General features: G+C 39.7%; 1 protein-coding gene across 5 annotated transcripts in view; it reads left to right on the top strand.

Annotated features, from left to right (window-relative positions):
* CFTR (CF transmembrane conductance regulator) overlaps positions 1 to 14,913 on the top strand; it is a 98,242-nt gene extending 83,329 nt beyond the window's left edge. For 3 of the 5 annotated variants that reach the window (XM_060279580.2, XM_035127373.3, XM_035127374.3), the window contains 4 exons: positions 2,738 to 2,827; positions 6,655 to 6,827; positions 7,850 to 7,955; positions 10,888 to 14,566. In XM_060279580.2, coding sequence (XP_060135563.1) covers positions 2,738 to 2,827; positions 6,655 to 6,827; positions 7,850 to 7,955; positions 10,888 to 11,094 — 576 coding nt within the window. In that variant the 3' untranslated portion in view covers positions 11,095 to 14,566. Of the gene's footprint in view, positions 1 to 2,737; positions 2,828 to 6,654; positions 6,828 to 7,849; positions 7,956 to 10,887; positions 14,567 to 14,776 lie in introns of those variants that run through there. The other 2 variants (XM_088676503.1, XM_088676502.1) reach the window with 2 other exon arrangements.
* The last annotated feature ends 629 nt before the right edge of the window (positions 14,914 to 15,542 follow it).

The following is a 15,542-nucleotide window of genomic DNA, read 5'->3' as shown; positions in this document are numbered from 1 at the left end:
CCTTAATCAGATCCACAATTTCATTTTTTAAATCTTTTATATTTATGTATATGTTCATTTATACAGTGGTACCTCTGGTTACAAACTTAATTCATTCCGGAGGTCCATTCTTAAGCTGAAACCGTTCTTATCCTGAGGCGCGCTTTCGCTAATGGTCCCTCCCATGCGCAATTTACGTTTGCATCCTGGGGCAAAGTTCGCAACCAGGAGCAGCTACTTCCAGGTTAGCGGAGCTCGAAACCTGAAGTGTTCATAACCAGAGGTACCACTGTATGCCGCTTCTTGGGCCTAGAAAGGGCCCACAAAGCAACTTACAATAAAAACAATACAAATACAATACAAATAGTTTAAATACAATAAAACAGTGATATTGAATAAAATCAAGAAAAGAGTATAACAGCTGCAGCTTAATCAACGGGGGAGGCAAAGACTTCTAATCAAAATAAAAGCTAGATTGGAAAATAGAGTGCTCTCAAACTCCATAAAGTTGAGAGAGAGGAGACCAACTAAATGTTTTTAGGGATGGAGTTTCACAACCTAGTGTCACAGAACAGAAGGCCCTGCCTTGCTTCCCACCCAACAAGCCACGGAGGGTTATGGGATGCTAAGAACGCCTCATATATTTAGTGCAGTGGAAGGGTATTCTATCGAAGGACCTTTGGATATCCGAGTCCCAAACTATTGGTTTTCACAGGTATAAGCAGAGCCAAGAATGTCATCGTAATCACCCCTGCACGAATTATCCAAAGGAGTCAGCTATGCAGTCATTCACATGACCTAACTTCTTCCATTTTTGCTCACATAGCCAAACTCATTGGATCATCATTTGCATTGTATGGAAACACAAAGCATAAACGAGCTTTTACATTGCAGATAAGAGGTCACTAACTTTTGGGGGGCTGTCAGCACATTTTCAAAGTGGAAAAACTTTTGTGGGCTCCACAAAACCCCACAACCCAGAATACTCTGCAACCTCTTCTGTTGGTTACAATAAAATGCTGCTTTCAAGCCTATTTTCAGGCAGGATCCTGTGGGTGTCAAGGAAGGCCATTGTGGGCACATGCATGTTTGAAGGCACCAGGTTGGAGACCCCTGTTCAAGATGGTTGTAGCTGTTATGTCCAGGCCAGTTCGTATACGAACTGAAATAGTCTTTGTTACTTGATTTTTGTTTTTATTAGTAATGTAAAAGGGACGAGGAAGAGGTGAAACGATCACCTTTCAGGTTTTCCAATAGGCAGTGTTTATTCAGCGGGCACAATGGAGGGGAAGTCGTAGTGAAAGCCACTTTCTCTGAGAGAAAAATCTGCCAAGGGCCTTCGGTGACGCAGAAAGTGTCACATTCTCCTCACCTTCTCAGAGCAGTTGTGAAAGAGTTACTGTCATCTGAAGCGGAATAAATCATTCCTGTCAAGAGTGATACAAAGTCTCTCACACTGTTTGAATGCTTAAAGAGATTAAGCAAATATTGAATTTGGACTGTGTCGTTCCCCCCCCCCCTCAAGACACAGTTTCCTGTGTGTGACTAAGAGGTGTCCATTTCTCACCATGGGAGAAACGGCGGGGGGGGGGGAGAGGGGAAACAGCTTTAGCTTCATTGACAGACAACAATCTCGCTGGCTTCAGTAGGAATTAGGAGCAGGATGTGGGAAAATCAAGCATAAAATTAGAATACAAAAATGCGTATCCTCTACTTCCTTAGCTACCGTGACAGGAAACAGAAAGGAGCAAACAGACAAAATGCACACCGTAACTTCAGTTGTGCAAGACTCCTGCACTAATGGATTATTGTTACCACTTTCCTCACAGAAAGCCTACCACGTTCTTGCTATTAGGCAGGAGCTGAATAAGTGTTTTGCTTCCCTTATTTCAGGGGCAGGGACTCGTCACCTTCCAGATGTTGCCAAACTCCAGGTCCCATCATTACTGACCATTGGCCTTCCTGGCTGGGACTGCTGGGAGCTGAATTCCGGCAATATTTGGAGCCACAGTTTCCACTACCTGTATTATGGAACAAGATAGTTTGGGGCAATTTTGAGCAGTACTTGCTGTTTGGATGGGGTCCTGGCAAAGGCAAAAAAGATCAGGGAAAGTAAATAGAGACAAGGATATGATTTGGTGCGATGAAGTGGATCCCTCATTGTGAGAAGTGAGGTTACAGGGAACCAGGCAGAGGACTTTTTAGTAGTGGCACCTGCCCTGTGGAATGCCCTCCCAGCAGATGTCAAACAGATAAACAGCTATGTGATTTTTGAAAGACAGCTAAAGGTAGCCATCTTCAGAGAAGTTCTTAGTGTTTGATGTTGTGTTTTTACTATATTTTACGATATTTTGTTGGGAGCCACCCAAGAGCTCAGATTGGTGGCATATTAACAACAACAACAACAACAACAACAACAACAACAATGTCAAGAAGTGTAAGGAGAGCTCCTGCTGAAAAAGAAAATGTGGTTTATTTATGTGTTTGCTTGTTTATTATATTTGGATACCGCCCATCGTCTGTAGATCTCAGGGTCGTTCACTACATTAATTTTTTTTAAAAAAGTACATATCAAAAACAAAGCAAAACAACACCCATCTCCCACCTGCTCCCACTAACACATTTAAAAGGGAATAGGATGTTTGTCATGTTTGAAGAGGAACAGAAAATAGCTGTTTTTATCAGCCATAGCCTTAGCTCTTCCACATAAATTCTGCTAACATATTTTTAAAAAATTTGTTTTGTTCTACTTCCACAGAAAGTGTTCATATTTTCTGGATCTTTTCGAAAGAACTTGGATCCTTATGGACAGTGGACTGATGAAGAACTATGGAAAGTTGCTGAGGAGGTAGGAATGCCCATCTTTGTTAGTTATGTTTTCAGGGAGAGCAATATAATTCCCAAGTGGTCAAGGCTTGACAAAGGACTCAGCTACATTGGCAAAGAAAAAGCACTTTATATGTGTTGTACAGTATATGCATTATAACATTGTGACACCAGATGGCGCTGTGCAGTCCCGTTTTTGCCAACCCAATTTCTCATACAAAGTCTACAACACGTTTAACTGAATCGCTTCTTTGATGTGTCTAGATCCAGCCAAGATGTCACAAGCCAGAATGCACCCTGGCCCAATAACTTTGTTACTCCCATTTGATAAGATGTTGCATATCAGACATTTCCCTACTCCTAGAGAAATTGCAGTCTCATTAAGAAAAGTGTGGTGTAGACAACTGCAGATATTTGTTGTTCGTTTCCATTTAGTAAGTCTGTCTTGTGCATTTTTAAAGCTACAGTACTTAAAACTTTGTAATCATATGCAATTGCATTCATTTGTTGATCTGGTAAGGAAGCAGAAATATATGCTTCCTTCCATAACAGAAGTTGTCTGGGCAACCCACAAGACAATGATATAAAACAGCACAACCTTAAAATACAATATACTGTAGAACCATTATAAAAAACAGTAATAAATTGGTTTTTTTAAAAACTGAAACACAGTATAAAACTCAGTGTAAAACTAACATTAATTATGAAATAGTGGATGGATAAGAATAGTATTCAACTGGTAGTGAAAAGATAATAAAAATGGAGCGAAGTAAACCTTTCCAAGAAGTCTGTTCCATAACCAGGATGCCACTCCCCCAAATGCTAGTGGTTATCCAATTTTTTTTCATTTGGCTGGGTACTAGTCTGTCAGTAGGTTGTAATTACAAACAGGACTGAGACTTAGATTAGAGAATGGCCAGTGATCCTCCCATTCACCCCAGAATACGTCTAGCCTTTTTCAAGAAAGATTTCCTTGTAGCATCTGCTTGAAAGCAGGTTCAAGGCTGTGCCTTCCTCAGTTCTGTCCAAACGTTTCCCCAAGGCCACATGCATTTTCCACTCTTACTACCCAGTGGGAGCTTGCTTGGAGTTGCCTCCACGGGGAGCTGGCCAGGGTCCTGATTTTCTGTACAGTACTAGGCCACTTCCTTGCAAAGTCTCACTAACACTCCTACAGGATCCTACCACATACAGGGTAAACAGCAGTAGGAGATCGCGGAGTAGATTGTCCCAAAGGGGACACAGAATATGCCCCAGAATCATCCCTTTGACATAAGGCCATTTCTCTCTCAGTAGAAGGGCAGTAGAGAATGCGAACTACAGGGTTGGCATACTCTTCTCCGTGGTTTGGAGATACGTTGGAAAACTGGCTCCATGCCTTCCCCCAGTCTGGCACTTGGCCCACTCCTTTTCAGAGCACAGATATTGGGAAGGCAAGTGCTCTGGAAGTTTCTGGAGTGGCAGGTGGATCTTTCACCCCGTCTTTAAAGAGGGAGATCCAATGTTTCCTTGAACCACGTCTGAGGGATCATAGATCACAGAGCCCATTGTTTAAAGAGGATGATTGAACTATTACATACAGTATATATATATATATATATATATATATATATATATATATATATATATATATATGTTAATTCACAATAACTCTTTGATTTAAATTAGACAAGGCCATGTCTTCCAGCATTGTTTTGCCCCCTCTTATATTTTTGTGTGTGTTTTGCTTCCATAACTGTTCATACCACGTCTTCTTAGTATTACCTCATAGCCTTCATTTGCAGTTTCACAACATTTTTTCTTTTTCTTTTCAAGCTCGTTCATCATTTGCACAAACACTTCTTTTTGCCAAAGCATCTAGTTGGATGCCTGCCGTTAAGATGTTGTAGCACAGCACTGCTTTTAAATATGTTTTAATAAATGATTGAAAATGTGGGTCACAAGTGAGGCAAACCTCAAAAGAAGATAGAAAATCTATTTACTGAAGCACTTCTGAAGATATGCTTTACACACACACACACATATGGAGAGAGAGAGGGAGAGAAGCAGCTGAATTCTTTTCCACAGGAATATATAAATCAGATAGTGATTCACTGTATTTAAAATATTAACAGTTTTTTTTAAAAAAACATAATTCCTATCATCTTAAGGAGTGCAAAGGAATATACAGGGTGAGTCTTTTAAAAGAGGCCCAATGGAACATGTGTACTCTGTATACATGTATACATTTTAAAAGACTCACCCTGTACAACAAATCTAATCTACAAACCTTTAAAGATTTGTCTTGATTGGTTGGTTTATTTTTGAAATTTGGGCTTCGTTTCTGTCAACCATTTACAGGGGTGTCCTGGGCAGGGGAAGTTTTGGTAGAGGAGGAGAGTTATTTAGTAACACAGAGATCAGATATACCTACTGGAAGAGAAGAGCGTATCACTATTTATTTAGAGTGCAGCGCTATTAATAAATGGCACTATCCCAATCTTTGTACCTGTTTTGAAAATAGATTACAAGCATGGAGGAATAAACCCTGTAAGTATAGCTGTCACTGAGACAGAGCGTGTGATGTAATGAAAATACTACAAGCTATGTATCTTAGGAAGAGCAGCAGATAACATGAAAAATTGTCAGTATGGACACTTTAGATTAAATCCAATTAATTTTCCAACTTTTTCCAACTTTGAATTTGGCTGTCAAATTTTCCAACTTTGAATTTGGCTGTCAAGTATGCTTATATTTGCAATCAACGCAGGTGTCTGTTTCTACTAATTTTATTTATAAATCGCTTAGTAAAATAAATCTCCCCTTTGTGTACCTGAAATAATTATCCGTAATTCACAGATAACATCAGAAAATATTAGAAGCAACTATACATAGCTAAATTATGTGTCTGGATAGACTTGCTGAAACAAAGGATTTTGGTGGGTGCCGAAAACAGTATACTGTAAGCGAGAGTGTTGCTGAATGTGAATGTTAGGTCTTTTTAAAAAAGAGAAGCTTGGCTATTAATTGAAGCTCGTAAAATGTGTGTCCCTATAGTACGTCAAAAGATACTTTTTACTAACCTATAAATTTGTGATGCTCTCCATTACGCGGGTGTGATCCCCTTTGTGTCTAATTGAAATTCTGATAAGGCCCACTGACCACAGTGGACATTTAAAAATGGCGACCATTTGTTCCAGATGACCAGTTGTGGGAAATGGATGACACACACATTTAGAGGTTTTATCTAGTGCAAGTGTGGTTAATTGGCTGAATTAAATGCTGTGCCATGCCTACCTTGACTGTTCAAGCAGGTTTCAAATTATAATCAGTGTTTCCTATTAGGAAGGAACAATTGTTGTGATGATCTAAATTATGTGATGGCGTAAATATCATTACTATTACTCACAGATTAAATAGATTTCAACATAAACTCACCGTTTCTGCTGGATCTCTAGGCCTTAAGTATATATTACTGTTTATTCTGAACTGAACCTATTAAACTATCAAAGGGAAGAGTTCAGAGCACTCCTTTGTTTTCTGACTGTTCCTGAGATGGCATCTCTGTGTTCTGTGGCTATAATCTGTAGCATTTGTAACCTAGAAGTCATTGTTTAGGAGATGTCCCTAAGCCACGCAACCTGGCTAACACACCAAACTTTTCAAAGTCCATTTCCAAAATCATTTTATCATGTGACATAGGAGGATGTTATTTGAGAAGGAAATTGTCTGCACCCTTTATCATGTGGGTCTCCTAGTGCTGTGGATTAAGGCCAAATAGTGATAACTTTTGCAAGAAAGAAAACCAATTTGTGTGAAACAGAATGCTTATCTCTCCCCGCCTCCCAACCCTATTCTTATCTCCTTCAGGTTGGACTGAAATCTGTAATAGAGCAATTTCCAGGCAAGCTTGATTTTGTCCTTCTGGATGGTGGCTGTGTCCTCAGCCATGGACATAAACAATTAATGTGTCTTGCCAGATCAATTCTCAGCAAAGCTAAAATTCTTCTTCTGGATGAACCAAGTGCTCATCTTGATCCTAAGTAAGTACGAGACAAAGATTTTGTCCAGTTGTTTTCATACTGGAATAGAAGAAAACATTATTCTGTTAATAATAATAATTCTCCTTGTTTTATATTTGCCATCTGACCTCTGCTGAAATACTTCCAGTGAAAGCGAACTCACCACCTTTTGAGGCAGTCTATCCCACTTTTAAATGGCTTGCTCCATTGGGTAGATTCTCCTAACATTTAGCCAAAATCTTTTTCCTAGGCATTTCCACCCATTGGTGCTAGTCCTGCCCTTTAGAACAACAGAGAAAGCTCCACTCCCATTTTTTGTGTTAACAACAACAACAACAACAAATTATAAGCATATATAAAAATATAAATATAAAAGCATAATAAAGCAAATATAAAAGCATAATAGCACATCAAACATTTAAACAATTTTTCTATACAGGGCTGCCTTCATATGTCTTCTACAAGTTGTATAGTTATTTATCTCCTTGGCATCTGATGGGAGGGCATTCCACAGGGCAGGTGCCACTACTGAGAAGGCCCTCTGCCTGGTTCCCTGTCCTTTTACTTCTTGCAGTGAGGGAAGTGTTGCAGTTCTCTGAAGACAACAATCATGACTCTTCTCCAGAATAAACATCCCTGCCACTTTTAACTATTCCTTATAGGAACCCTCACCATCCTGGTCATTCTTGGGGTTGCCTTGGGAGAGGAAATCACTATCAAGGTGGTTTAGCATACCCCTTCTGGTTTCCTGCAGCAGATATGACCTTTTCCCAACCGTGTCTGGTCAAGGCAAGAAGCGAATGAAAGCAGTTACTTCGGAACGAAATACCGAGCAACTACTTCATTAGTCGCATTGCAAGAGTAGTCACTGTAGCAACCGGTTGTTGCCAGGAAGTGTCTGTCATGCTGACATTTCATCTGAACTGAAACTTCTCTATTGTAATGCTGTAAAAAGCCTAGCAAATACTGTAAAAGTGTCAACTGCATGTAACCAAAAGTTTATATTGCACTCTTCTGCATATTAAAACTCATTTACCTTTCAGGACTTTCCAAGTCATTAAAAAGACTCTCAAGCAGGCTTTTGCAAACTGCACAGTAATACTCTCAGAACACAGGCTAGAAGCACTACTGGAATGCCAGCGATATTTGGTGAGTGCCTTTCAAGAATTAGGCGTTATGTCCGACGTCAATCCAAATAGCTACTTTTAGGCATGAGTAAGGGCTTGGAGCATGTCCAGTGGTGTTCTTGACTTCTTTCATTAGAACAACAGGCCCTGCAATATCACAAGCTGGGTTTGGATGTTCTGCCCCAAAGACATAATGGATATGTGCGATCTTTAGTATCCCAACCAACACAATGTTCTAACAGGTGTAAATTATATGTGCTTAATTATTATTATTTGCATGAAATGGCTGTTTACAAAGCACATGTAACGACACTGCTAGTCACACTTCCTAAAATATAGTCTAGTTTTTGAGCTTAATCCAGAAATACACATTTTCCAGAAGAATTCTTTGATAGCACAATGTTTGCTTTCTGTGCTATCCCATAACACTTACTTATGGAAATGCACAATGTACTGTAGGTATCCCCCTCCCCTCTGAATAATCAATACAATCATACCAAAGGGCAAATAGTTAAGAGTATTTCAAACAAGATGCTTATTGATACTTGAGTTGCTGTTACTAGTTTTGTTGCTCATAATTGTTTTATTGCCTGGTTTAAACTGTATTTTGGGATTTTCCTTTATATTGTTTTGATTCCTCTATGTAAACTGCTTTAGGTCACCTTGTGGCAGGAGGTAGCCTATAAAAGCATTAAATAAATATAGACAATATTTGGAGAGCAAAGTATGCTATGCTAAGGTATTTTCTCCTTCCTTATAAAGCAGGGCGGATTTTTTAAAAGAACCTAGCAAGTTATGTTAGAATCACAACCTAGCTGTGATTCTGGAGTCTCAGAAGGAAACCGATCACCACTTTGAATGCCAATAGTAGCTGGCTTGATACTGCTCATCTTCCAAATTCTTTCACTTCTATAAAAGGGAGATATGAAGAAGGAAATGCCAAGTTCTGTATCAAAGTACGAACTGTCCTGGACACAACTGTCTAATACATAATTTACAGTTTTACTTCTCAATTCTGATATCGAGAACACATAAGTCAACAACAGTACAGACTGTTTCATGCAACATTTTTCACAGCAGCATTTTCTTTCTCTTACTCATGCACATAAAAGAGCTTCCCAGGTAGACACTTTTTTAAAAAATGGTAAACGTTTTCCAAGTTTCAATGATATTTCCCCATTATTGCCCCTCATTTCTTGTGACGTGAACTCTTTTTTTGGTGGGGAGGGGGAAGGAAGGAAGGGTGCAAAAATTATTCTTTTCATATTATATCATCTTCACTGAGCAGCTGCACAAGGCAGTCTACCTAGTGAAATGCAAATAAATGGAATGCCTTATATCATGCAATGGATCTGTTAATGAACAGAGCTGAACAATGTAAATACTGGGCATTATCCAACACATTGCTTGTTCAGTGGAAACTCCTGGAATAGATTTAGCGTGTGGGTGGAGAGGGACAGAGGAGAGGAGTAGGACATTTTATTGTGCATACAATGCGCGCTTACCCCTTCCACTGGGTGCGTGGTTGTTGCGGATCCTTGCTCCCGGTCACCATGCCCAGGCAATGAAAACAGAACACACATGGCCAAGTGGCCATTGAGGGAATTCCCCTTGGCCGCCTGGGTAGCTGGCTCAAGTTCCTGCCAGCTGCTGTAATTCAAATTGGCTGAAAAGGCATTGGCTGCACGTATATATGGGCGGCCAGCGAGGTATAATAGCTGGCAGCGCCTTCCTACCTCAATGCATACAAAAGTTATTGTGCTGACAAAACAAGTTAGTGGAATGCTGCCCACTGTGTTGGCCCTTGGAAATATCCTGAGTATGCCTGAAGTAACTGTACCAGTGCTATTTTTCTAGAAAAAGAGGTGGTGTAACTCACTGTGAAGACCTCCCTCATTCTCTTAGAATGGCAATGGCGCCCACCTGAGAAGTGCCGGAACTGAGTTCCTATGAGGTCTCCCTGAAAAAAACACAAAACACCCTGACTATGGCTGTAGCTAGCTACTCTCACTTATTAAAAATATCGTCCATAAACTTCAAGACAGGAAAAGTCCCAATTGGTTTCTTTCACTTCCTTTCCACAAGGTCTACCTTGTGTCTGGAAGGGGGTTGCTCTGCAGCACCCTCTGGTGGCACATTTTAATGACGCATTATTAATGTTGAAAAAAAACATATGGCAATATGGTTATCAGAACCATTCCCTTTTAGTGTTAAAAACCATGAGTGTAGATCTGCCCTACTGTATATCTGAAGTTAAGATTATTTGGCTCTGGGCAATGTCTAAACTGGTGACTGGGAGCTAGACTGGTGACTGGGAGCGGCCGCCGAGACCACATAACACCGGTCCTGAAAGACCTACATTGGCTCCCAGTATGTTTCCGAGCACAATTCAAAGTGTTGGTGCTGACCTTTAAAGCCCTAAACGGCCTCGGTCCAGTATACCTGAAGGAGCGTCTCCTCCCCCATCGTTCTGCCCGGACACTGAGGTCCAGCGTCGAGGGCCTTCTGGTGGTTCCCTCGCTACGAGAAGCCAAGTTACAGGGAACCAGGCAGAGGGCATTCTCGGTAGTGGCACCCACCCTGTGGAATGCCCTCCCACCAGAGGTCAAAGAGAACAACAACTACCAGACCTTTAGAAGGCATCTCAAGGCAGCCCTGTTTAGGGAAGCTTTTAATGTTTGATGGATTTTTGTATTTTAATATTTTGTTGGAAGCCGCCCAGAGTGGCTGGAGGAACCTGACCAGATGGGCGGGGTATAAATAATAAATTATTATTATTATTATTAAATGTAAGATTCCATGGGAACACAAAGGGTGGAATGTAAATGGAGAAGATAATTCAATTACTAACCATAATTCAGTCATGTAATTACGTTATTGGCTTCAAAATAACCCTTCGCAAGCCAAGTGTTGCTCTTTTATAACTGTATTGTACCCAACTTCTTCTTAACTAGGTGATAGAAGAGAACAAAGTCACACAATACGAATCCATCCAGAAGCTGCTCAGCGAAAAGAATTCTTTCCGTCAAGCCATCAGCCATTCAGATCGTGTCAGACTCTTCCCGGTGCATCCCAGGAACTCAAGCAAACGGATGTCCAGGCCTAAAATAAGTGCCTTGCAAGAAGAAACCGAAGAAGAAGTGCAAGAAACCCGGTTGTGAAAATTTATCAAGGTGCTATCTTGTAACAATTTAACAGGAAGCATTCTGGGAAAATGTCAGAACAGGGCATTGTTGAAAATTGCCACTAAAAGAAGTGCAAAAGCAAACACATGAATATGTATATATATCTGTGCAAAAAAACTTCATTCCAAGGGTCAATTTGGTTATGAAGGATTGGTGCATTAGGCAGTATCCCGCCCCCCCCCCCGAAGCTGCCCCCATCTCTTCTGCTTCTTGTACACATACAAAAGATCTTTTATCAGGATGGATAATCAAAATATCCAAACATTTCAGCTGTACTAGCTGCCTCTTTAAAAGTAATGTGAATGTCATAACAAGCATATCAAAGTCTACACTCATCTTTCAAAACTGAATCCATAGCTCACTACGAAACACAGTGAAAAGCCTGCTTTTCTGTGTAAAAAACAACAACAATCCAGGGTTTTGAAAAATGCATTTTGAGGTAGTTTGAGGTCAAGAGCTACAAATTCAGGTCATGAATTATATTTATTATTACACAAATTATAAACATTTAGGCTGTCAACTAAACAGCAGAGACATTTATTTTCTGTGTCTGGAAGAACACAGCAATTACCATGCTTTTGTTCTGGAAAGTGCTGGGCGTTTCAAGTCAGTGTTGGTTGGTTTGCAAAACTGCTATAGTTGTGGGAGAATGACAGCACCAAACCGGAAGAATTTCACAGTTTCTCCTAAATTCTGTGGTGGAAAAGATATGGAAACATGGCCAGATGTTTGGGTTCATTCTTTTACACAGTACAGAGGTTCAATCTATTTAGTTGAAAAACAAATTACTTTTTTATGAAACATCCATGCTTGTTCAGAACATAGATGAATTAGAAAGTTGAATCGAAACCAGTTACTTAAGTTGTATTTATTTGAATCAAGCCACTCTAGTGAAAATCAGTGGGCATTTTGTCAGTTGCATTAAATAGAATTATAATATTGCCCCAGACAATGGGCAAACATAGGCACCTTTAGACCAACTATATTTCAGTAGATTTTCAAGCATTTATGAACCTGACATTGCATGTAAGTAGGTGAGGGGATTATGCATTTTAAAAGGAAAAAAAGAATCTCATTTATATTAGACTCACTATATGCAATAAGCAGTTGACTCCCTTAGACCTGAAGTCAGCGGAAGCTAAGCACACGAACTGTAGGTTCAAGTGTAAACAATGGCCTGTCCATATGCCGAGCACTTTCTAAAATAAAAAGTCAAGGAAAAGCAATATTCTCCAGAATGGTTGCTTTTCAGTGAGTGAGAAAAGGGGAAAGCCACAGTTTAGAATATGCAGATCATGATGAACACAACTGGTTAGGACACAAAATGTCTAGGTAAAGATGACAATGGGAATTTTTACACTTCAAATGAAATCTTCCAAACTTATTCTAGCAATCTTATTGAGGTTGATTGGGGGGGGGGCGGACATTTTTTCAACTGGTATTTTTTAAATGAAAATTACAGTTCCTCTGCAAGGATGAAAGATAACTTGACTTTTGTAGTGATCTTCTTTTATACAGTTCCGTTTTGCAGTTGACTGGACCTTCCTTGGACTATTTATTTAATATCTTTATTCAGAGATGGGAGAGATTTGCTTATTAAGAAAATCCTGTATTTTAAGAGGAATCGTATATCATGAAGACTATATTTGTATACAAATAACTGTTATATATTTGAACAACAAAAAATATTTTTTAGCTTGAATTTACTATGTGTTTTAGGGGAAAAAATTGGAGTATGGGCAGTATCTCCACAAATGTTTCAACTGCTGCTTTGCTTTCTTGTTGTCTTAATTTTAATATACAATGTGAACATTGTATTGAAAAGAATGTGAGGCTCTAACCTTTTCAGAGCTTTTTCCTCCTACAGTCGGTTTAGACCCAGTCCTGTTGCAGTAGGTGGAACATTGGGCATATGTAATGAAGGAGATGTGGAGCTTTTGTTTCATAGCAGATCAGATCTAGTTCTAGGTCTTGAGGGACCCTGGATTAGCCACTCTCAGCGAGGCCTGAAAGAAGATACTGGCATTGCCCCTGTTGTAGGGCAAAACCCCTGCTTGTTTCAAAACCAAGGAGATTTGAACTGTGTTGCTAAAGAAGGCTAATGTGGTCCGTTTAATTAAAATAGTTTTTTAAAAATTAGTAACATGATCCTTACATGGCAGGGCTTAGGCAGGGGGATAGTTTTGCACTACTATTTTGTTGTATTTTCTCTTGACGTTGGCACTGGTCAATGGGCATTTCCAATTGCTGTACATACATCTTTTTTAAAGGAGAATTCCATTTCCCAGGTATAGCTTGAATCCAGATTGAAGACATACTAAGCGCGGTAGAAAAAAAAAGTACATGCGTGTCAGGGAACGATTTTACACTGCCAACAGCACAGAAATTATGTCCATGCACGGCTTCAGTTGTATGGGAGGCCTATGGAAGGCAATGCATTATCCATTTTAGTTCCAGTTATTTCAGTGGTACTTAAGAGCAAATCTGCACGCCAGGGCTGCATGTGTGAACTAGGTACAGTGGTACCTCTACTTACAAATAACTATACTTACGAATTTTTCTACTTACAAATGGAGCTCCGTCCGCCATCTTGGATGCGGTTTAGATAGGATTTTTTCTACTTATGAATTTTTAGATAGGGTTGCTTCGACTTATGAATTTTTTCTCCCAATGCATTCCTATGGGATTCAACTTACAATTTTTTTCGACTTAAAAATGTGCGTTCGGAACGCATTAAATTCGTAAGTAGAGGTACCACTGTATGTCCCCCCTACACAGAAAGTGCGACATAGATGCAAGTGTGCTGTGAATGGTGAGACTAAAGGAAGTACTTCTTTATGTAATGCTGTTAATCTGTGGAACTCACCGATGCAAGGCATGGTGGCTTTCCAAGGGATGGGACAAATTCACGGGGGAGGCTATGGAATTATATTAGTCATAGCTATTTGGAACCTCTAGATCCATTGCCAGTCTACTATTGAATGCCAGTGGAGGATCAATAGTGGAAGAGGGTAATTTCCTTTCTGTCTTGCTTATGGACTTCACAAAGCCCAGTGCTGGAAACAGGATATTGAACTCATATCACACTTTACATTCTGTGTGCTATGCATTTGTGTGTGTGTGGACACAGGTACAAGTGACTCACTTGCCCAACTCAAGTGTGGGTACATCATATACACAGAGGCCTGTGTGCAAAGCAGTCCATAGCTGTGATTAGCATTTGCTGGATTGTTGCAATTGTATGTATTTGTATAACTGGAAAACTTAACCCACACTTTGTATGTAACAAGCTACAACGCCTGCCATTCAGGTTGCTATCAGGTAATACAAAAAGGTACTAAGCGGCTAGGTCTGGAAAAAATAAATAGAAAGTGAATTTAATTGCAAGCAAGTTTCATGATGCTATTGTGTGCAATATGTCAATAAAACAAATGTATTGTGTACTGTCTCTCTGGCATATGATAACACAAATTATATCCAAGGATGTTTGGGTGAACAAGCCAAATGCGTATTCTGTTGGACCATTGAAGCGAACAGAATTGATCCTGTCTCTGTTCGGCACACAAATATCCAATATATCAACAACTCTGAATCCCTGTGTATTCTGAAGAAATACTTATAACTCTTGCTTATAACTTTTTTGCTTTCTTGTCACTAGATGGTGCTGCAGAATGGATACACTTTTCTCGTGCTGTGTTGCCTCCAGAGGGAGAAACACAGAATCTATTCAGCTGCAAAAATGCAATGCCTTTTTACTGGATCAATTTTTGTAGGCAAATATAGATGCAGGTTATTTTAGGCTGCACAAAATTCAGTTTCATTCAGTAGCCTCTCTAAAAATAAGCTGCTTCCCACTTGACAAAGCAGATAAGTCTGTGCAACTCAAATTAATTGCATACGTTCACTGAAACTCTGAATAAATTGCAACGATACATGTCTATTTGTAAAGTTTCCAAGAATAGAAAACAGGAAAGAAGACACCTGAAGCAATTTTTATTTTTATTTTTGCGCATTTTGAAAGGGGGAAAAAGAGCATTCAGAGGGTCAGTTGGCTTATGAGGCGATGGAGTTACCAAAAAGTGCTGCTATTGATTCTGGTGGTGTTTGATGACTCCAAAATTCTGGGATTTTTTTTCCAGAAGGGAGGAGGAAATTAGCACCCTCATTTCAATAAACAGCTTCCTACAATACAACCACTGGATCATCAACAGCTGGGTTGGGTATATGCAGCTGTGCTTGGATGAATCCCGCATGAAAACTTGGCAAAGTTTTCCCTAGAAACTGATTTTTACTCCAAACATTTCCCATACAACCCTAGCTACTGAGCAAGTTGTGTAACCTAGAAGCGAGAGAAGGCAGGGGAGTCAAAGCAAAGTCAGGATCTTATTTAAAGAAAGGAGCATTTTAATGAATCAAATGTAAGA

The sequence above is a fragment of the Zootoca vivipara genome, chromosome 9 (assembly GCF_965207765.1).
Source record: "Zootoca vivipara chromosome 9, rZooViv2.hap1.1, whole genome shotgun sequence".
Classification (NCBI taxonomy): Eukaryota; Metazoa; Chordata; class Lepidosauria; order Squamata; family Lacertidae; genus Zootoca; species Zootoca vivipara.
The sequence above is the reverse complement of the archived record's forward strand: the minus strand, read 5'-3'. Positions and strand labels throughout refer to the sequence as shown.